Consider the following 22933-nt stretch of genomic DNA (forward strand, 5'->3'; position numbering starts at 1 on the left):
TGTGAAGATGCGGGGAGCCAGAGACAGGCCGAACGGCAGAACGGCAAACTGGTAGACTTTGCCTTGAAAGGCAAAGCGTACGTACTTTCTGTGCTCTGGATGTATAGGCACATGAAAGTAGGCATCTTTGAGGTCTATTGTGGTGAACCACTCACCCTGTGTGATAGCCTGTAGGACGCGAAGCATCCGAAACGGAAAGACCCTGAGGTACCTTTAACCCTCTTAGGTCTAGTATAGGCCTGAGAGACCCTTCTTTCCTTGGGATCAGAAAGTAGGTGGAGTAGAACCCTTCGTTCTGTGAACGTGGGTGAACCGTTGTTATTGCTCGTTTGTCCAAGAGCTTGGCCACCTCTTGAGACAACCACTGGGCCTTCACGGGGTCTGTGACTGAAGTCACCCTGACCCGTGAAGGTGGTGGGGGTCGGCGGCGGAACTGCAGCCTGTAACCTTGGGACATTGTTGTAACGACCCATGCATCCCTGGCATGGTCTGCCCAGTAATTCAGGTGCTGTGAAAAACTGGCTATGTCCTCGCCCACGCTGGGGCTGGCGAAGCCGCTGCCCACCTCTGGGCTGATATTGCCCTCCGCCTGCTGCCGCCTGGTCACGTTGCCAGGTCTGCGGCTGAGGATTCAAGTAGCCCAGGCGTCGCGGATCCCGTGCGCCACGTGGCTTAGAGGGTCGACCGGGCGGTGCCCTCGAGCCTCTGGCCCGTTGACCCCAGCCCTCTGAGGCTGCCTTGACTGCTGCCTACGCTGCAGTGCCTCGTTTGCCTCCGGGCCAAACAACTGGCCCGGCCCCACCGGCAGCTTCCGTAGCGCCTGTCTGCAACTGTCAGACATAGGCGCCTGAGCAAGCCACACCCGTTCGGGGGAGGGGCCCCCCTGGGGATATCATCCTCGTCATGGAACATAGAGTCTGAAGCTCTAGTTGACATGGCGTCATCATCCGTAATCTAATTCTAGATCATCATCGCCCTCCGGCTCCTGGACCGCCTGTGGCGGAGGAGCCGGTGGCTGCTGGACCGCCTGTGGCGGGGGAGGAGGTGGCCGTACTATTGCCTTAAGGCGCTCTATTTCAGCCCTCAAATCGTCCATTTCATGGCGATATGGAGCAGTCGTGACCGCCGCCGTTGAACTCTTCCGGGCCAGGTGACCGCGCTCTGCGCGAGACCCGCGTTCTGAGCTTCACCCTCCCGCCAGAAGGGACCCCAGCGGGGACCCCAGAAGGTGGGAGGTTTCCTTTGACCAGGAGGTTCTCCACCTCACGCAGCCTAGCCTCTCTCACAGAGAGTGGTAGAGTGCCACAGTTCATACATGGGTCAGTCAGGGCTTCCCTGAGATGACCGACCCCCAAGCATGTCGGACACAAGTCATGTCCATCGTCGACTTGGAGCTGAGCGCTACAGGGCGTACACGCCATAGCTCAGTAGTCTCAAGCCAGTTGTATAGCCAGGCAATACCAGCGAGAACTGTACGATCACAGAACGCGTCAGTAACCTCCAGCAAACAGAGTAGCTAACCGGTCAGGCTAAGATGGCCTGCTGTTAGCTTAATGTCAATTTGACACTTAACTGGGCAATCGCAGCGAGGAACCTCCAGTAATCTGAATTTTTTGAACAATTCAGTTATTTAGATGAATTAATTGATTAGATTAATCATCAAACAACAAATGTCCATCAGATATTTAACTAGGCAATCGCAGCGAGGACTGTGCAGGCACAGACCGCGTGGGAACCTCCAGTAATCTGAATTTTTTAAACAATTCAGTTATTTAGATGAATTAATTGATTAGATTAATCATCAAACACCAAATGTCCATCAGATATTTAACTAGGCAATCGCAGCGAGGACTGTGCAGGCACAGACCGCGTGGGAACCTCCAGCAAACAGAGTAGCTAACCGGTCAGGCTAAGATGGCCTGCTGTTAGCTTAATGTCAATTTGACACTTAACTGGGCAATCGCAGCGAGGACTGTGCAGGCACAGACCGCGTGGGAACCTCCAGTAATCTGAATTTTTTGAACAATTCAGTTATTTAGATGAATTAATTGATTAGATTAATCATCAAACAACAAATGTCCATCAGATATTTAACTAGGCAATCGCAGCGAGGACTGTGCAGGCACAGACCGCGTGGGAACCTCCAGTAATCTGAATTTTTTAAACAATTCAGTTATTTAGATGAATCAATTGATTAGATTAATCATCAAACAACAAATGTCCATCAGATATTTAACTAGGCAATCGCAGCGAGGACTGTGCAGGCACAGACCGCGTGGGAACCTCCAGTAATCTGAATTTTTTAAACAATTCAGTTATTTAGATGAATTAATTGATTAGATTAATCATCAAACAACAAATGTCCATCAGATATTTAACTAGGCAATCCCAGCGACGACTGTGCAGGCACAGACCATGTGGGAACCTCCAGTAATCTGAATTTGTTTTAAACAAATTAAGTTATTTAGATTAACTAATTAATTAGATTAATCATCAAACAAAAATGTCAATCAGATATTTAACTAGGCAATCCCAGCGAGGACTGTGCAGGCACAGACCATGTGGGAACCTCCAGTAATCTGAATTTGTTTTAAACAAATTAAGTTATTTAGATTAACTAATAAATTAGATTAATCATCAAACAAAAATGTCAATCAGATATTTAACTAGGTAATCCCAGCGAGGACTGTGCAGGCACAGACCGCGTGGGAACCTCCAGTAATCTGAATTTTTTAAACAATTCAGTTATTTAGATGAATTAATTGACTAGATTAATCATCAAACAACAAATGTCCATCAGATATTTAACTAGGCAATCTCAGCGAGGACTGTGCAGGCACAGACCGCGTGGGAACCTCCAGTAATCTGAATTTTTTAAACAATTCAGTTATTTAGATGAATTAATTGATTAGATTAACCATCAAACAACAAATGTCCATCAGATGTTTAACTAGGCAATCTCAGCGAGGACTGTGCAGGCACAGACCGCGTGGGAACCTCCAGTAATCTGAATCTAATTATATATTCTTAATCAAATTAAGAATTAATAATATTAGTTTAATTATCAAACAACCAAATATAACTAGGTAAATTAGGCGAGTGCTGTGGGAAACCGGCAGCACGCGGCCACCACCCAGTGTGGAGGAAGCCCTTTAACAACAATACATGAGAGTGTTTGTAGCTAGGGATCCTCAAGACAAACAAAGAGAAATGGTGATAATTTTGACAACCACAGCCTTGAGAGGACAACAATTTGCGCTCTCGGCAAAGCCACAGGCAGGATGTCAACACCACGACACATATAGTGTCTTAACAACTCTTTGGACCCGCAATACAGAACTGATGTACAGATTCTAGGAGCTACACTTACCTACGATACTCACGTCAGGTAGCGAGAAGAAAAAAGAGGCCGGGTGTGGGCTGTCACGTGCTTATATAGCCTACCGGGACGCACGGTCAGCCTACACGTCACATGACTTTGTTTATATTAAGACTCGACCTACGCGGAGCGCGAGAGGTATATTCACTATTGTTTACTGCCTACTGGCAGTCAGTAAGGAATGAAACATAACCTATTTGTTTTGCCTGGATTACGGTCTCGTCAGGTGCTTGTGTTGTTGTTGTTGTTGTTTTTCCTGTACTGTCAATTTTCTACAATTTTTTTCGAATGCAGCACTGAGCCTGTCTGTCAGCACAAGGATGAGATGTTCTTTGAGACATATACAGTACCAACATAACACAAACTGTAATCTTTTTGAGACATATACCAACATAACACAAACTAATCTTTTTGAGACATATACCAACATAACACAAACTGTAATCTTTTTGAGACATATACCAACATAACACAAACTAATCTTTTTGAGACATATACCAACATAACACAAACTGTAATCTTTTTGAGACATATACCAACATAACACAAACTGTAATCTTTTTGAGACATATACCAACATAACACAAACTGTAATCTTTTTGAGACATATACCAACAGAATACAAACTGTAATCTTTTTGAGACATATACCAACAGAATACAAACTGTAATCCTTTTGAGACATATACCAACAGAATACAAACTGTAATCTTTTTGAGACATATACCAACAGAATACAAACTGTAATCTTTTTGAGACATATACCAACATAACACAAACTGTAATCTTTTTGAGACATATACCAACATAACACAAACTGTGATCAATGGAGCACTGTGGTAAATGGACAATCAGGGATCATGTAATCAGCTCCTATTGAAAGCCTTCCAGTGCAATGCACCATCTTAAGTGTGTGTGTGTGTGTGTGTGTGTGTGTGTGTGTGTGTGTGTGTGTGTGTGTGTGTGTGTGTGCACGTGCGCGCACTCACATGCAATGCTGTGTGAGCTATGAGCTAGTTATAAAGGTCACTTCAATCGCCTGTATCTCCTATTCATTGTCCCAGATGGCATTTTTGGTCAAAGCAAGGTTTATTCCACGGCAGGGAGCCGACGCTGTGAAGCCTTCCACTGCACTCGCTTGGCTCCGTTTGCTACAGAGGACCTGACCATGCATCGTCCAACTTCCTATTTTATGATCAGTACCGGAAGTCTGGAAGTGTGGCTTTTCAAAATAAGAGCTAAACTGGGAAAAATGCTGGCGTGAATTATATCATAATTTGTCAATAAATGTGTTAATGGGTTACATAGTTCATTTTGTGATGTTATATCATTTGCATAATGGTTGAAAGCTGCAAAATGCATATATTATTTACAGTTAAAAAGACTTAATAATTGATTTTGTCTATTTTGATTTCATTTGAGACTTTTCTATTAGTATTCCTAACAAAGGGCTTAACTAGAAACTGCATGTTCCATGATGCTTTTATTTATTTATTTGCGACTAGCGCCGGATGTTATAGTAAAAAGGCCGGGATTTCTCTTGTTGTTGATATTGAGCAATAGCTAAGAAAAAAGAAAAGAAAGAATGTCTGAACTATTTTAATCTACAGCCTGTACCTTCAACCCATGGGAAACTTAACCAACTCTTTCGTCCTTCCCCTCCCTCCATCCCTCTATCCTTCCCCTCACTCCTCCCTCCCTCCCTCCCTGCGCTCTCTCCTCTTCCTCCACCTCTCCTCTCCTTTGTCTTTGTAGACTTAATCCTCCCGTCCGGTAACGTCCTGTCCTGTCACATCTTGTTCTTTCCTCTTCTCCCACGCCTTATTCTCTCTCTGTTCATCTGTCCCACGATCCCCCTATGTGGCTCTTTCTTTCTTTCTTTCTTTCTTTCTTTCTTTCTTTCTTTCTTTCTTTCTTTCTTTCTTTCTTTCTTTCTCTTCTGCCATTATGTGCCAGCAAAATGTGTTACGTTGGCTATCTAAAAATAGCAGACAAAGCTCACAGCGTGTCACTTCATGCCACCCTGCAAGCTTGCACATATTTGGAACAAAAAATCTTGAATCTTAAAATGTTTTTACACACAAATCTTCTCTTTTGAGGATTCCTGGCACAAAACATCTTTCAGATGGTAGTCCGTACGTGGCCAAATACAATCAATGTGGGGATCATTTGGCACGACAATGTTTGAGAACTACTCAATTGCCTTGTAGTACAAGTGATTAATTCTGTCACCCTTTCTCTCATTCGTTCTCTCTCTCTTTTCTGTTCTAAATGTAGCATCTTCTTCTCTTTGTGTTTGTACCTCCCACTGCATCTCTTCATCATGTTGTCATGGAGATGTTTACATTGTCCTGTCAGTGGGTCTCTGTAGAGAACAATGAACTATGGATGAACTTATCAACGCTCTCTCTCTCTCTCTCTCTCTCTCTCTCTCTCTCTCTCTCTCTTTGTGTCTCGTATCTGTGTTCTCCTCTCTCTGTGTTGTTCTCTGTCTCTCTCTCAATTCAATTCAATTCAAAGGATCGTTATTGGCATGAGAAAACATACGTTTACACTGGCAAAATACAAAAATAAATAAATAACACATCGCTTTCCCGCAATTTCCTTCCTCCCAATTGCGACCTGTGGTGCCAGAGGTGAAAGAAAACAATTAAACTGTACAATTAAATGGGAATGAAGACATGTGTAAACGGAGCTGTGTCACAGTGCAACTTAGAATAACTAGCTTACAAAACCATACACATGTTCATTTGCTGTATACTACGGGTAGCTTTGTATAATAATAATAATAATAATAATAATAAAACTTTATTTGTATAGCACCTTTCATGACATGAAATGCAACTCAAAGTGCTTTACAGAGCAATGGAGAAAAAAAAGAAAAGAAAAGCAAGGCATAAACATTAAAAAACAGGAGCAGTAATGCAATACAGTGAGGACATGAATAACAAAAAAATAAAATATCAATTAAAAGCAAGAGTGTAGAAGTGGGTCTTGAGCTGCGCTTTTTAACCAAATGTCTACAGAGGCTGCCTGTCGAAGGTACACTGGGAGTTTGTTCCACGCCGTCGGCCCGTAGAAGCAAAACGCTGCTTCCCCGTATTTTTTAGTTGCCATTTTTTTAGGCAAAGCGAGCAGGCCAGCAGTGGAAGACCTTAGGGGGCGGTTTGGGACATATTTAGGCAGGCAGTCATGTATGAAGCTTTTGAAGCAAATAGTATCTCTTTCTCAAATAAAAACTTCAATTCAAAGGAACTTTATTGGCGTGAGAAAATATATGTTTCATTGCCAAAGCATTGCCAAAACAGTAAAAACTAAATCATTTATGTACACTTGAAAGGGAATAGAAATGATGTGTACACAGAGCTGTTACATTGCATCAGAGGGAAATCTAACACCATAAGAAGTGTGCATTTGCTGAAATAGTTAGCATATCTCTCTCTCTCTCTCTCATTCTCCATCTGTCTAATCCTCTCTCTCTCTCTCTCCACCAGGTGTGGTCAATGGACGGCTACTACAAAGGCAGACGCGTGCTGGAGTACAGAACCATGGGGGACTTCACCAAGGGTCAGAACTTTGTGCAGCACCTGCTGCCTCACCCCTGGGCCGGCACGGGTCATGTGGTCTACAACGGCTCCCTGTACTACAACAAGCACCAGAGCAACATCCTGGTACGTCCTCACTGCAAAGACATGTGCAGCAAGCACATGCAGCACCGTGCAGCTGTATTGATTTGTTGTCATGGGCACTTAATCCCTCCAATCTGCCCCCCCCCCCCTCGCTCTCTTTCAAGCATCCTTCTCTTTTCCCTTTAAAGGATAATTCCGAACTAGGTTTTTTTCTTACCTTAATCTGATGATGTTATATCCCAGAACGAGTGGTAGGCCCCTATAGGTGAAGATGTACTTCATACCTATAGTCATACCTATATGTACTTCATACCTATAGTCATACCTATATACTTCATACCTATAGTCATACCTATATACTTCATACCTATAGTCATACCTATATACTTCATACCTATAGTCATACCTATATACTTCATAGCTATAGTCATACCTATATACTTCATACCTATAGTCATACCTATATAATTCATACCTATAGTCATACCTATATGTACTTCATACCTATAGTCATACCTATATAATTCATACCTATAGTCATACCTATATACTTCATAGCTATAGTCATACCTATATGTACTTCATACCTATAGTCATACCTATATACTTCATACCTATAGTCATACCTATATACTTCATACCTATAGTCATACCTATATACTTCATACCTATAGTCATACCTATATGTACTTCATACCTATTGTCATGCCTATATGTACTTCATACCTATACACACACACACACACACACACACACACACACACACACACACACACACACACACACACACACACACACACACACACACACACACACACACAGGCCATACTATATGCTACCAAAATGTGTAATGCCTGATGGCTGATTTGAGCGCGCGGGAGGGTTTGTTGGGTTCGATCAGACTTGCAAGTTATGGGGGTGCCATACCTTTGGTTGCTTTGAATGCCAGCATCAGAGTTTTGTACTCGCGACTGGGAGCCAATGGAGGGAGCGGAGAAGGGGGGATACATGTGAGAAATTTGGCTGGTTGAAGACCAAGCGAACTGCGGCATTTTGGATTAATTGGAGAGGCTTAAATGTGCATGCCGGTAGGCCAGTAAGGAGGGAGTTACAATAGTCAAGTTTTGACATGACTGATGTCTAGCATTGATGATCTCTTGTATAGTATCGTATGTCTTTGTGTCTTGATGAATTGAATACACAGGACCACATGTATTTGTGTGTACTATGTGTCTATGTACGTTGCCCTGACAGGTGCAGTACCATTTCCGCTCGCGCAGCGTGCTGCTCCAGCGCAGCCTGAGCGGGGCGGGGTACAACAACACCTTCCCTTACAGCTGGGGAGGATCCTCTGATATCGACCTGATGGCTGACGAGACTGGCTTCTGGGCTGTGTACACCTCCATCCCCAACGCTGGGAACATCCTGGTACTGCACTGTCCACGCACACACAGGCACGCACGCACGCACGCGCATGTGCCTTCCCTTGCTTTCAGAGTTTCTTGCACAGTTGAGGGGTGCTCCCTCAATTCCTGATAAGGTGTGTGTGTGTGTGTGTGTGTGTGTGTGTGTGTGTGTGTGTGTGTGTGTGTGTGTGTGTGTGTGTGTGTGTGTGTGTGTGTGTGTGTGTGTGTGTGTGTGTGTGTGTGTGTGTGTGTGTGTGTGTGTGTGTGTGTGTGTGTGTGTGTGTGTGTGTGTGTGTGTGTGTGTGTGTGTGTGTGTGTGTGCCACCCTAAGCAACTGCCTTGTAGCTGTGATTACTGCTGTTCCCATGAGAACTGAAGGAAAGATAAAGTCCTACAGTACATACTGTAGTAGTTGCAGTTCAGAAGTAAGTCTCTTAGTGGAAAGGATTCGAGGGCTTAGAAGAGAAAGGAAGTCAAATCAAGTAAACATCTTAACCACTTTAATCATGTCATCCCTATTTTAGGCACGTCGTGACAGGCAGAAATGGTGAAAAACTAAAATGACCGTAGCAGATCACAAGCTCACAACGTGCTGTGAGCTTGTCCTGTCATGTGGAAATGTCCATGTCATGACTGTTGTTGACATAAAAAGGGATTTGTGCGTGCATGCGTGCGTGCATGCGCACATGTGTGTGTGTCTGTGTCAGTGTTTTTGTCTATTTTTGATTCCATTGTCTTTTATCTTTGTCTTTGCATTTGGCCATGTTATGACAATGTTCATAATAATCTGCATGATTGACATTGCTATTGAAAGGATATTGTAATGACCTCTGAAGATGAACATATTTTCAGTACATGGATTTTGAATCTTTAATTGTATTTCTAAAGAGGTTTTCTCTGTTCTTCCGCGAAAATGTTTAATTTCGACCCTCGGTTATGTAGTTAGCATCCGTTGCAAATAGCATGCTGGCCAAAAATGGAGAGGAACAACACGACAAGCCGAGATAAAAGACATTTCAAAAAATCAAATAACATGGACGTGGTTAGTTAGTTATTTTTTTGCCATCACGTGATTTCCTTCTAGACTGTTTCACTGAGAGTCAAACGGTGACTCATAGGTTAGCGAAGAGCGCCATCTACCCTAAACACTAAAAACACGTTAAACACGTCAAAACAATTCCTTGGCAGTGAAGGCTTTGGATTGACACGTCAAAACACGTCCTTGGCCCTCAGTGAGTTTTAACACTGTCCGAAATAAACAAATTCAATCAATCAATCAATGATCACAACAACAACTAAACAAAATATACTCTCTCTCCGTCTCTCTTTCTCTCCCCCCCCTCCTCCCCCACCCCCTCTCATCCTCAAGGTGAGTCGTCTGGACCCGGTCTCCCTGGACGTGCTCCAGAGCTGGGACACGGGCTTCCCCAAGCGCAGCGCCGGCGAGTCCTTCATGATCTGCGGCACGCTGTACGTCACCAACTCGCACCTGGCCGGCGCCAAGGTGCACTTCGCCTACCACACCAACTCATCCACGTACGAGTACACCGACATCCCCTTCCACAACCAGTACTCGCACATCTCCATGATGGACTACAACCCCCGCGAGAGGGCGCTGTACACCTGGAACAACGGCCACCAGGTGCTCTACAACGTCACGCTCTTCCACGTCATCCGCAGCGACGGGTAGAAGAAGAAGGGGTGGTGGGGTTATGATTAGGGAGAGAGAGTAGTGCTGCGTTTACACTAGCAGATAAAAAAGATACAAAGCTATAGAGCACTGATGTCTGACATAATTTACACATCCTACCCGGGTCGTGTCCCCCCCCCATTTTGAATTCCCATAGACTTTTATTATACCACCTCAAATTAGAACTGTGTTCCAAAAAATTATTCCGGCGGTTTGACTCATATGTTTATGAAGAATCAACTGACGGCTAGAAAACGCTAACGTTACTGCTGCTGAAATAGTACATTTCTCGCCAGAAACAGAGTGTATCAAGTATGAAGTATCAAGTATCAAGTGGCTCTGTATCGTAAACGATACAGAGCCACCAGCTCCCTGACATAATCGCAGAGACAGTTTATTTATTTTTGGGCCACAATGCCAATAAATTTGATTTTGAATTGAAATGAGACGATTCTGAGATGAGCCAATGTTATTCTCCATAGAGAAAAACTTCCGCGACCCAGGGGATGAACGAGTGACGTAAGGACTTCGGTACTCTATATATAGCTTTGTATCTGAAGTTGAAAACAGCTCAACGTCTTTGTAGCTTTGTAGCTGCTGTAGCTTCTGTAGCAGCTACAAACGTCTGATGTATCTTTGTATCTTCATGTCGCTGGCTTCCATTGAAATGAATGGTACGTAGACTGTATCTTTATCTGCTGTGTGAACGTAGCATTACAGTATAAGCCTGGTTTATATTTAGTTGTGAACTTGTGCACCATTGTCATGATCGAGGACACATGAGGTTTCCATCCGACAGAGACATTATTATAGTTTAGCATTCAGCATTTTGATTAAATACTTTACTAACAGTTTTCAAATTATTAACAGCAGCAATATCTAACAAGGTCAGGGAAAAAAAGGAAAAATGGTACAAGCTCACAACAGATTGCAGTCGCAGATCTGATATTTTGTGGCTTAGAATAGGCACATAATATTAGAAGACAGATTTCATGTCCACCCAAAACCTTGTTTTTATTTGTATTAACTAAAATTATTTTCCAATTCATTTTTTATGAGTTTTAGTTATATAGTTTTAGTTCCCTGGTCACGATGATGCAACGCATGGTGATCTTGTAGCTGTTGCTTCCATTTTTGGTAACTAAATATAACTCAGGCTGTAGAGGCAAAGGGGTTGTTAATAAAGGGATACGGGTGCTTTGGACACTTAAGAAGTGGACAACTGGAAGGCAGGACTGGAAAAACTGCCTTTTGAGGACACTCAAACGCCATGAGAGAGAGCCCTGTAGCCATGGAACAACCGTCGCCACACTACAGTGTCAAACTGTCTGGAGTGACGGGTAGACCCGTGGGGGGGTTGGTGTTGTGATTAGGTCAGTGTGGTTCTAAAACTGTCAAAATGACCTCTCAGACATGCTAGTGTTAAATTCAAGGACTCCCCAGACAGTTTGGTGTGTGTTAAGGCCAAGGGGCGGTACATTGACGCCCTACTTGATCAGACTACTTAGTCACACAAAAGCATGACAAATAGCAGATCCGCAAGCTTGTCCATCTGCTACTTTTGCTGCTTTTGAATTTGAATCCTGCGTTTTGAACAGTATGAGGTTTCCACATGTACACACGCGATACAATCATTTAGCTGGGTGGGACTTGCTGGAAGTCCTCCCTCAAGGACCCCTGGGGGTCCCCCAGACCCACGTTGAGTGAGAACCACTGGATTAAGGAGAGAGTGTTATTAAGCCTGATTTATACTTAACGTGTGACACCTGCATGCAACTAAGTATAATTTAGGAGTATTATCACAAGGGTTGGGGAGGATTGTTAATATACCGTAGGTGTTCATTTCTCCTCCAGGAGTTGAAAAACAATAAGGTATGCACACTGGTTGATGCTCCAAAGTTTAAAATGTATTGGTTCCTTCATTGGATGTGATGCTTCATCACTCCTCCAGGAGTTGACTGGCTCTCAAAAGGATTTTACCTGTGAGTAAGTGGGAACCTGAAAAAGAAGTGGACGAGTGGAAGGCACTGGGCAGGACTGAAGCAATTAAATGATTACACACGTACGTGTACAGTACGTATGCACACACAAACATCTTACTTGCCTTTTGAGGACACTTAGAAAAGGCAAATTGAGGCCAATTTAATGTCAAGTGCAATGAAAGAAGAGAGAGCGATAGGGAGAGAGACAGAGACAGAGGGGGCTGTGTCTGCACTCTAATTTGGCTCTCTCTCTAGAGAATTTTGGGGACTGTGTGTTCGCACACCTTGGATGTAGTGCATGGTCATGTGACCACGGTTTCCAGGTCATCGGCAGGGCGGGGGACAACTCTCTGTTAGGCCTATCACAGTTATTACATAACGTTCCTGTCAGGCAGAAACCTCTTATCTCCATTTCTTTTCTTTTCTTTCTTTTTTCGTAAATTAACATCCTACTTGATCGTACTACAGCGTCACACAGCATCAAAAGTAGCAGATCCGCAAGCTTGAAATACTTTTGCTGTCCTTGAATATTAATCTTGAAATGTAACTGTTTTGGACATATGAGGTTTCCGCCCGACAGAGACGATAACCGCCTGATCTCAATCGTTTGAGATAATTATTTTTGCATAATCGTCATAATAGATCGGCCATTAAACTGTTTTGAAACTGAAAGTAGAAAATGTTTCAATGTGGCCTATTAGTCGTCATTGTCAGTCATTTATTTGTGTATCGTTGCCGTCAGGCAATATTCAATTTTTTTGTGTTTTATTTTATTTTTTATTTTTTTTGTAAATTAACGTCCACAAATGCACCAAAAGTAGCAGATATACAGTACAAGCTGCCGCTGTATTCCGAGCTTGTCGATCTGCTACTGTTGCCATGTTTTTTATTTTAATCCTGAAAAGTCTGTTTTGGACATTTTTCCACCCGACAGAGACGATATTTAAGTTGCACACTACCCTGTGCAACTTTGCATTTGTTTACAAAGCCTAACACATCACAATTATTTGTATGACAATGAATTAATCATCCACTGAAATGTCATGGTCGTGACAGCCCTGACCTCTGTATCATGACAGGGATGGAGAGGGTGGCACATTTAAAGCTCATCCACAGTTCTGTCACCTTTCTCTTTCAATCGACGTGTGTCCTAGCTGGGCCCCTAACTGTCCCCTCTCTGGTCTGGGCCCCTAACTGTCCCCTCTCTGGTCGTGAACATGTTCTTGGACTTGTGTCCTAGCTGGGCCCCTAACTGTCCCCTCTCTGGTCGTGAACATGTTCTTGGACTTGTGATGTGGTTCATGAACAGGTTCTTGGACTTGTGATGTGTGGTTCATGAACATATTCTGGACTTGTGATGTGGTTCGTGGATTTGTTCAAGTCAGCATGGTTCTTTCTTTCATTCAATAAATCTTAAATGTTCAACATGTCTCTCATCTTCTCTGGTGGGATTAAAGGTCTCCATACAGTAGGTATAGGTACAGTAGGTCTACGTACGTATGTATACATACTGTACGTATACTTACGTAGAAACAGACACCACACTTATTTTGCATGCTGTAAAATGAAAATACCATACGATATATTTGATTTGCATTGGCTGTATTCCGAGGCACTTGTGTGTATATCCACCCTCTCAACTGCCTGGGCTGTTCAAAACGATAGGGGTGGTATTGTTTTGAGGCTCCCTGAGATGAATACCATGTCCTTCGTTTATTACAGCATTGACTGCCACTGACTGCCAGGCATTTACACGTCACGTCACCATGTGCCTATAGTGTGTGAGTTACAGTAGGCAGACACAGTGAGCTGATTCATCACAGTGTGAAAGAGTCTTTCAGTGTCTCCTCCAGGAGTTGACTCTCTAAATGATTTGCGTATTTGCACAAAATGATGTCTGGGATCATCTTAACACGCTGAGCTAGGACACTTGAGTTGGCTCTGAAAAAAAATAGCCAGTCAGGGGCGGTCCGTCAGGGGGAGCTGGGGGTACGGCCGCTCCGAGCAGCAGGTACGAAGCAGCGGGCCCATTCAAAGCATTATCTCAGGGTGCTACAAATGTCTACTTACGTGCTATAAGTAGACGTATAATAAATAAATAAAACATCATTACAAGTGTCTCTTATTTTGAAGAGGAAGAGGAAGTCTGTTTCAGTTGTAGCCAAGCTGACATGACGTTATGATGCTGGCAAGCGCTATTCACCTGTTTCGGCGGTAATCAACTGGGGCTTCTTGTTTGTGTGCTTATCACTTACTCCACACTTCCTAGCAGTTGTCACAGCCATGTCTGCTTATTATAAGCGACCTTTGGCTTGTTTTCTGTAAAGTCGCTTGTAAATAATTATTGGTAGTTCTGGTTGTGTACAGTAGTTACTTATTTGGGCTTGCTTCCTAATCCTACTATACTGTAAATGCGCCACGTCTCTGTCTGTCTGTCTGCGTGTGTGTGTGTGTGTGTGTGCGGTTGTAATGCACGTAACTCGAGAACCGCTTGCCCCACCGACTTCACATTCGACACACACGTTCCACACCACCCCACAGGAAGTGCAGTGCCAGGTATCGAGTCGGTCAGACCCACGGTTCTCCAGAACCACTACAAAAGGCTCTGGTCAGGCTCTGCCAGTGGGCCTAATGAGGCCAACTCCTTTCACCTGGGCCAGGCTCTGCCAGTGGGCCTAATGAGGCCAACTCCTTTCACCAGTGCAATTTCCAGCCTCTGCCTCAGCCAATTGACTCTCAACCAATCAGGCTCTGCCAGTGGGCCGAATTGATTGCCAAGTACACTTTTCAGTTTGCAGTCTTCACACACAGGCACATACACAGATCTCCATGTGGGACACCGGCTGACAGTTAAAACGGGTGCTATGACAACGTATATCATTAGGTTCCCAAGTTGCATCATTTCCAAGTAGGCCGGTGGCCGACTGCACGTACAGGCCTAGTGTTGTTTAAATCAGTGCTTCCCACATTTCTTCATGTCAAGGAACCCCAGATTAATATGTAATTATCCACGGACATCCATCTGAAAATATCTTGTGCCAGGGACTCCCATACAAGATTTCCAATCTAAAGTGCTCACCCAAGGCGCTCTTTTCATCGTACATCATCATGTCTATTTGCTCAGACACTATGACCTAAAATTGTCCATTCATTGTCAATGAGAATTTAATGTTTGTGTAGGACGGAAATCTACACTAATAGCTGAATATAGGAGGGGTTAGCGCCCCTCAAAAAGCAATTTTATCCGAGCGCCAGTTTCTCATATTTTCCGCAATATGCTTTCAACTATGTTCCCCTATCGGTTGAGAGGTGTATTGCACTCTGATACACTGTGCGTTCAATATAGGCACACTGACCGCACTGCCAATACAAACTGCTGGGTTACCTGCCCAGAGTGAAGGATGCTCACGGGTACTCAACCAGAGGAAGTTCATATGATCTAGTTCCCCCCCAGTTTCAGGACACTCAAGGGAAAAAAATGCATTTTACTACGCAGCCACTACTCTGTGGAATGCACTCCCTCCAGCCTTGAAATCCTTAAATTCTCTTGCAAGATTTAGGAAAGACCTTAAATCATGGCTCCATCTGCACACTAACTGCATGGTCATAGTTAGCTTCTGACCCTGGATAGCCCTTCTCCCATGCTCTGGACTCTTCTCTTAGGGTACCTCTATGTACCCCTATATGTATAGCTCCCAGCCTTATATATAAGGATTATTTTTTATTTGTTTCATGGTTGTTTTGTTTGTACAGTATGTCTGTGTATAGTTTCATGTTACAAGGTGGACCACAATGGAAACAAGCAAAGTCCATTTGGCGTTTTTTAAAATGATGTCATTTTTTGTAATTTTCTTAAACTGCCAATAAAGTATTCTATCTATCTATCTATCTACAGTATCTGTCGCTCAGCCAATCAGAGCGCTTTGTATCTCGGTGGCCCCCTCGGCCAATAGGATTGGCTCCGTATGTTGGTGCCATCGCTCTGCCATTCAGGGATCTACTGATGCCGTAACTAATGTATGTTTATGTAAAAACGGTGGTTCCTGATTGGCCGAGGGGACCACCAAAAATTCACAATCCACCGATATACGCAGCCGAAAACAGTACAATTGCCGGCCCAGTATGGTCACCAGAGGGACAATTCAGCCTGTCTGTTGGTGTCTTATGATCTTGGTTGTGACCATCCATGGTACAAACCTCAGAATTTCATAAAAATGTACAGTTTTTGAGTTTAATCCCCTGCGACAAACTGAATGCCACAGACGATAAACAGTCAACGTGGTTCAGGACAACGAGACCTTTTCGTGGACGGGTCAGAATGAAATTTGGACTTAGACTGTTTTTCGTCTGTGGTACTCAAATGGCACTCAGTTACCCCTATAACTATTATCTCTGAATCTCGCCCTCCATGGTTTTGATCGGAACGCCGATGTTCTGTCCTAATTTCTAACTTAACCAAGCATCTTGTTTGGAATATTAACGCTTCTAAAGAGAGATTAGACTAGAATATTATACCTCCCATTTGTTGGGGGACATGGAAGGCGCGGCTTTTCAGGGTAAAATCTACCTCATCTGCTGGGCACTCTAGCGCCTTTATTTTGAAAAGTTCTGGGGCATAAAAAATGTTAACTAGAAAATAGTTTTCCTAAAGAAACAATTATGTGGGCTCGCTTCAAGCCAAAAATGACACTTGTGTGAAGTGAGTGATGCAACTCTGTGTGGGGGTCCCGGGAAGTTCGGGCGAGCCGCCCCCCGTCCGAAACGGTAGAGAAATGACAGTTACAGTGTGGGTGTCCCCGGCAGGAACGCACCCAGGGGGCCACTTTTGCACCTGTTGGTACCCTAAACAGACAGACAGACATACATAGGACAGACATTGCTGTTCCTTGAAGTGGTTGCACCACTTAAAAAGTAGTAGGTAGATACACGTACAGTACAAATTCAGTTTGACTGTCTTTCTGTGTGTTGTAACTTGTGTGTGGGTGTAGACTTGCATCCGTTTGATCAGATATTGGGAGCACCTGTTTTGGAGCTTGGTTTTAGCATCGAAATATACTTTGAGTACCAAAAATGTATAGAAAATAGCAGATCAACAAGCTCATAACACGTCCCATTGTAGATCGGCTTTTCATTAGCTTTTGTATTAACACAATCGGTGCCGGGATTCCTTCAAAATAGGAGCTCTGGGGTGCCGGAAAGACATGGCCGCTTTTACTCTTTCTGCCGTGCTAACAGCTAATCGAACGGTAAGCTAATATGAAGGCAGAGCGAAGCTACGTGTGCCTTATTAGAGTCTCAGTCAAAAATTATAAAAGGAAAGAATTCAGAATATTCTTCTCTCGCCTGATATCATTGAGGATGCGCTAGGACGTGTACACACGTCCTATAAACACGTCGATTGGGTTCCCTAGGACGTGTGGAGCCGTCCTACGGACGGAAACGGTTAAAGTGAACGCGTGTACTTCATAAAATGCTAACAGCTAGCCGGCAGAGAAAGAATTAATGAGTGGTATTCCCCTTTAATAACCAGATCGAAATGTATGCAAGAAAAAGAGTTGTTTAAGGTGTGTGACGTGTGTATGTGTTAATATGAAAAGTCTTTATATGATCTGAAAATGGGGAAACAAAGTTCAGGGTCAGAAATGTTCTTTTCTTTTCTTTTTTACATATTTCTGAGGTCAGTAAAAGACAGAGAGATGATACATTCAAGACAAGAGAGGGGTTGTATAATATTCCACCCCAGGTCCTTTCACTCACAATGAGCATATGATGAGTGCGCTACTGTAACTGTGTGTGTGTCCCCCCCAGGCACCTGTGCAGGGTCAGAATCACCATGAGTGGACTTTGAATTGGGTTACATAAAAGCAATATCTTAACAAGACACAAGAGTCTAATATGCATGTGTAAGCCGTGCTAAGAGCTACCGTATAGTTTTTAACATCTACACTGTGTGTGTGTGTGTGTGCGTGTGTGCGTCTGTGTGTGCGTGCAATGTACAGATGTTATCGTGCGTGCGTGCGTGCAATGTACAGATGTTAAGGTGTTGGATAAGGGGGATAGTCATTAATACATGGGTCAGATGATGGGGTAATGACATTCACATATAATGGAGTCACAGCACTGACAGCAGAGATGAAGAGGAGGCAAACAGGAATGATCAGCAGTAATGCAGTATGTACTGTACTGTACAGTACTGTAGATCTGATTTAATGTGGAGATGTCGCAAGTGACATTCTGTTTCCATGACGACAGCAGTAATGAAGATGTGGAGTCCATCTCGGACCCTCCGGACCAATTTGATGTGCATTATAGGCCACAGACCCCCATTTGATAACATTTTTGTATCAAATGTATTTAAATGTTTTAATCTATATACTGTATCCTTTACAGTATTTTACTCTGAGAGTGTTAAAGGGGGAAAGGAGAGCTTATGCCAGATGTTTGATTCAATATATTTTGAATATATTGAATATTTTACAGGTTACCGTAATTAAAGCTCTCTGGGACTAATTTTAACAAAACTATTTAAAGGATATAGGCCATAATATATATCATCTCTGCCGGGTGGAATACCTCATACGATATATATACGATGTATACTTTTCAGGATAAAAAAATAGCAAAAGTAGCAGATCTACAAACTCAAAACACGCTTGCTTCACGTTGTGTTTCGTGCTTGCAGATCTACTGTTGATGCTGTTGTGTGACGCTGTATGATCAAGTATAGGGCGTTAATTTACGAAAACACACACATACACACACACACACACACACACACACACACACACACTGGTTTATGGTCCTTACGTAGTGGAGAAGTCTGGCACAATAATACAGTACATCACACATGAAGTCTTGGCTGGATTGCTGTTACAATGACGCCATTAAGGCTCCCCTTGAATCTGTATTCTCCATCTCTCTCTCTCTCTCTCTCTCTCTCTCTCTCTCTCTCTCTCTCTCTCTCTCTCGCCCCTACAGCCCCCCAGTGTTCCCGGATATCCCCCCCCCCCCCCTCTCTCTCTCCTCCCCACCTGGCCATGTGTTTTCTTGGCACGGAGCCGGTCCATTTGGCAATGGGTCCCCCCCCCCCCCCCTCCCGGTGTAAGGTTCTCCTCTCATCATCCCTCTCTCCATCACTCCATCGCTCCTTGGCTACAACTCTCTGTGCGTGGCGGAAGTGTGTGTGTGTGTGTGTGCGTGTGTGTGTGTGTGTGTGTGTGTGTGTGTGTGTGTGTGTGTGTGTGTGTGTGTTGGTGGGGGTACACCTCCAGGAGGCTCACCGGAATTCCACACCCCTGTGGAAACCAGCACGCACACACGCACGCACGCACGCACGCACGCACGCACGCACGCACGCACGGCACGCACGGCACCCATGGCACGCACGCACGCACGCACGCACACACACAGGCGCACACATAGGCGCATACACAGGCGCATACACAGGCGCACACACAGGCGCACACACATAGACACAGCTGGTACAACGCAGCTCGGTGTGTAGGTTTGCGGTCATATCATTTGTAGCCCTTTTTATTTATTCATCTCTATCAGTCTGTCCATCTATCCATCCTTTTCCTGCCTCTCCTAGGGCGGATATCAACCTGATGAATAATTTACCAATGATAAATGAGACCACCTGAGAAGGAGAGAGGAGGGGGGAATCGGGAGGGAGAGGGAGAAAGAGAGAAAGGACAAAGAAAAAGGATTTATTTGATTATAGATGATTGTGGGAGAGATGAAAGTAATAGAGGAGAAGGGAGATGTGGAGAGGAGAGGAAAGATGGAGAAGAGGAGAGCTAGAAGGAGAAAAGAAGGGTATAGGCTACCCAGCAGCACAGCTGTCACACTCACCCACACACACACACACACACACACACACACACACACACACGCAAATCCCAATGTTAATTTAACTCCAAAGAGAGTACAAATGAGGGGGAAAGTGTGGCCTTAAGGGAGTGTTTGGTTCCATTTGTACACCAACGCTGACACTGTGTGGCTTCTTATACTGATCATGTTTAATTAACGCTGCTCAGATGAGCTGGTTTAAACAAGGACACATCAGGGAGGTGATAGAGGACACACTGCAGGCTGTGTGTGTGTGTGTGTGTGTGTGTGTGTGTGTGTGTGTGTGTGTGTGTGTGTGTGTGTGTGTGTGTGTGTGTGTGTGTGTGTGTGTGTGTGTGTGTGTGTGTGTGTGTGTGTGTGTGTGTGCGCGTGTGTGTGCGTGCATGCGTGTGCGTCTGGGACTTGAGCTGAAAGGGAATAGAGAAGGATGCTTGAAAGAGAGAGAGATAATGAGAGTGGAGAGATGAGAGAGAGAGAGAGAGAGAGAGAGAGAGAGAGAGAGACACGGGGACAGATTGGAGGAATTAAGTGCCTGACAACAAATCCATATTGTTGACCGTTAGTATGACATAGCCTACATGTGACATATATGATGTTTAATTTATTTTTTATCTGCATGCTTTGACAACATCTTGTCCTCTCCCTCGTTCATGTCAATGAAGTGTATCTGACTGGAATAGAATGTAAGTCTTTATGAGCCACAGGGGAAAATGGCAGTGCAGAGTGTGGGGGAAATGTTAGGCTGAAAATATAAGCAGGGTTGCCATTGCCAATGTCTGCTTATTATAAGTGACTTTGTGAAGTGGCATGTAAATATTGGTAGTTGTATTGTAGTTGCATTTTTTTCTGTTTCTAAAAAGTAGATGCTTAATTTCTTGTGCTTGATTCCTAAATGTTGATTAAACCAGTGGTTCTCAAACCTTTTCATGTCTAGGACCCTCAAATGAATATAGAGATATAGATGTATTTTTTCCACCGCACTGAGCCTCACCCACACATCTGAAATTATCAAGCTCACAGCGTGTAGCTCGCTGTGAGCTTTTATAGTTTTTTATAGACTTTGTTGACTTATTCCTCTCGGAAAACCTGGCATCACTGTACTGTTATGCATGGGGAGAGAGAGAGAGAGAGAGAGAGAGAGAGAGAGCTTGGAAGGGTAATAGAGAGACTATAGTGACACAGAGTGGAAGACAAAGAGTGAGAGAATCAAGAGAGAGAATCAGAGCGAGAGAAGAAAGATTAACCGAGGCTTCAGTCTTCAGTCTGATTCAGCTCCTGATCTATTATTAGAACATAGCCAAAGAATGAACACGCACGCACGCACGCACGCACGCACGCACGCATGCACGCACGCACGCACGCACACACGCACAGCACACACAGAGCCCACACAGAGTCCACACACTGTACACAAATACTCACACACTGTTAGACTTTCTTTCTTCCACTTCTTGTCTTTCTTGATTGATTGATTGAATACTTTATTGCAAAATAAAAGCACAGAAGAGTACAGTTTAATACAAATACAATGCTAAAAGGATTGAACCCAAGAAAGCACTATGGCTTGTTTCCATTGGGGTACTGAATAGGGATGTCCGAGGTTATCGGCCTACCGATATTATCGGCCGAAATTTGCATAAAAATGTAAATATGGAAAATCGGTTTTAATTAATTCCCCCGAATGTATGATAATGTTTATTTTTATTTGGAAAACCTTACATTTATGAATGCATCCAGCGGGGCATCACAATAAAATTAGGCATAATGTGTTATGGTAACTCCACGTCCACATATATCGGTATCGGTTGATATCGGTTGATATCTGTATGGGAAATTAGGAGATGGACAATATCGAGATATCGGATATCGGCACCAAAGACAATATCTGACATTCCTAGTCCTGAAGTTGTTGTTAGCTATAAGCTGTCACACTGCAGTGTGTCTATAGTAGGTGGTACTTACATGACACCCTGTGCCATAGAGCAAACTTTTTCATGTCAAATTTACACTAATTAGCCTGTGGACCCCCATTTGTAAAGATATGCCAGGGACCCCTCACCCCCATAAGAGAAGATTTTCACAGCTCTAGCAGTGATTCTCAAACCGTTTAATTTCAAGGACCCAGTTTGACACGCATATTAGTCTACGGACCCCCATTTAATGGCATTTCTATCTCTGGGACCCCCAATTTATATTGTAAAATCAATGTTAATTTAACTCTGAGAGTGTACAAATGGAACCAAATGGACCCGGTCCATTTAGTTCCAAACTATCATTTAGCTGGGGACCCCCTGGAACTCCCTCAAGGACCTCTGGGGCTAATGGCATTTCTATCTCTGGTACCTCCAATTTATATTGTAAAATCAATGTTAATTTAACTGTCAGAGTTACAGATCCATAGAGGCCCATTTTGTTCCAAACTATCATTTAGCATGGGGACCCCCTGGAACTCCCTCAAGGACCCCTGGGGGTCCCCGGACCCCACTTTGGGAAGCACTGCCCTAGAGATAAGGTGAGATGCTCTGTCATCCGGGAGGGACTCGGAGTCGGAGTAGAACCTGCTGCTCCTTGCTGTAGAAGGAGCCATGTTGAGGTGGTTCACATCATGGATGGAATAAAGCAAAACTAAAATCTCATGACTGAAAGTTCAATGATGATGCTTAGGTATTACCTTATGTCGCTGCTGCTACAGTAATTACTGTATACTGCCAACTATGTTGGAAGAAATAACAGATTTGAGGCTTTAACCTTTTTGCTTTCATGACATTTCTGAGACCATGCACGTTTATGGAAGATGAGACATGTTGTGAGCTTGTAGATCTGCTCTTTTCGCTGTGATCTGTGCTTCGCTTCCATAGAAGACATGGATTGGATTGCCTGTCTTGAAGGATTGCCTTCTATGCAATCCAAATGATTGGAACCAGTCGTGGCGACTGAGAACCTTTATCCATGTGTTCAGGCACCTAGTAAGGACGATCATGGCATGTCCAGCTGGGA

At 43.8% G+C, this 22933-nt stretch overlaps 1 protein-coding gene across 1 annotated transcript in view; it reads left to right on the top strand.

Annotated features, from left to right (window-relative positions):
• Positions 1-11712, top strand: part of LOC306922630 (noelin-2-like) — a 54950-nt gene extending 43238 nt beyond the window's left edge. Inside the window, exons 6-8 of the mRNA XM_079500366.1 lie at positions 6873-7049; positions 8262-8435; positions 9783-11712. Coding sequence (XP_079356492.1) covers positions 6873-7049; positions 8262-8435; positions 9783-10103 — 672 coding nt within the window. The 3' untranslated portion in view covers positions 10104-11712. The remainder of the gene's footprint in view (positions 1-6872; positions 7050-8261; positions 8436-9782) is intronic.
• Positions 11713-22933: the final 11221 nt, after the last annotated feature.

The sequence above is a fragment of the Electrona antarctica genome (genome assembly GCF_951216825.1).
Source record: "Electrona antarctica genome assembly, chromosome: 4".
In the NCBI taxonomy this organism is placed as follows: domain Eukaryota; kingdom Metazoa; phylum Chordata; class Actinopteri; order Myctophiformes; family Myctophidae; genus Electrona; species Electrona antarctica.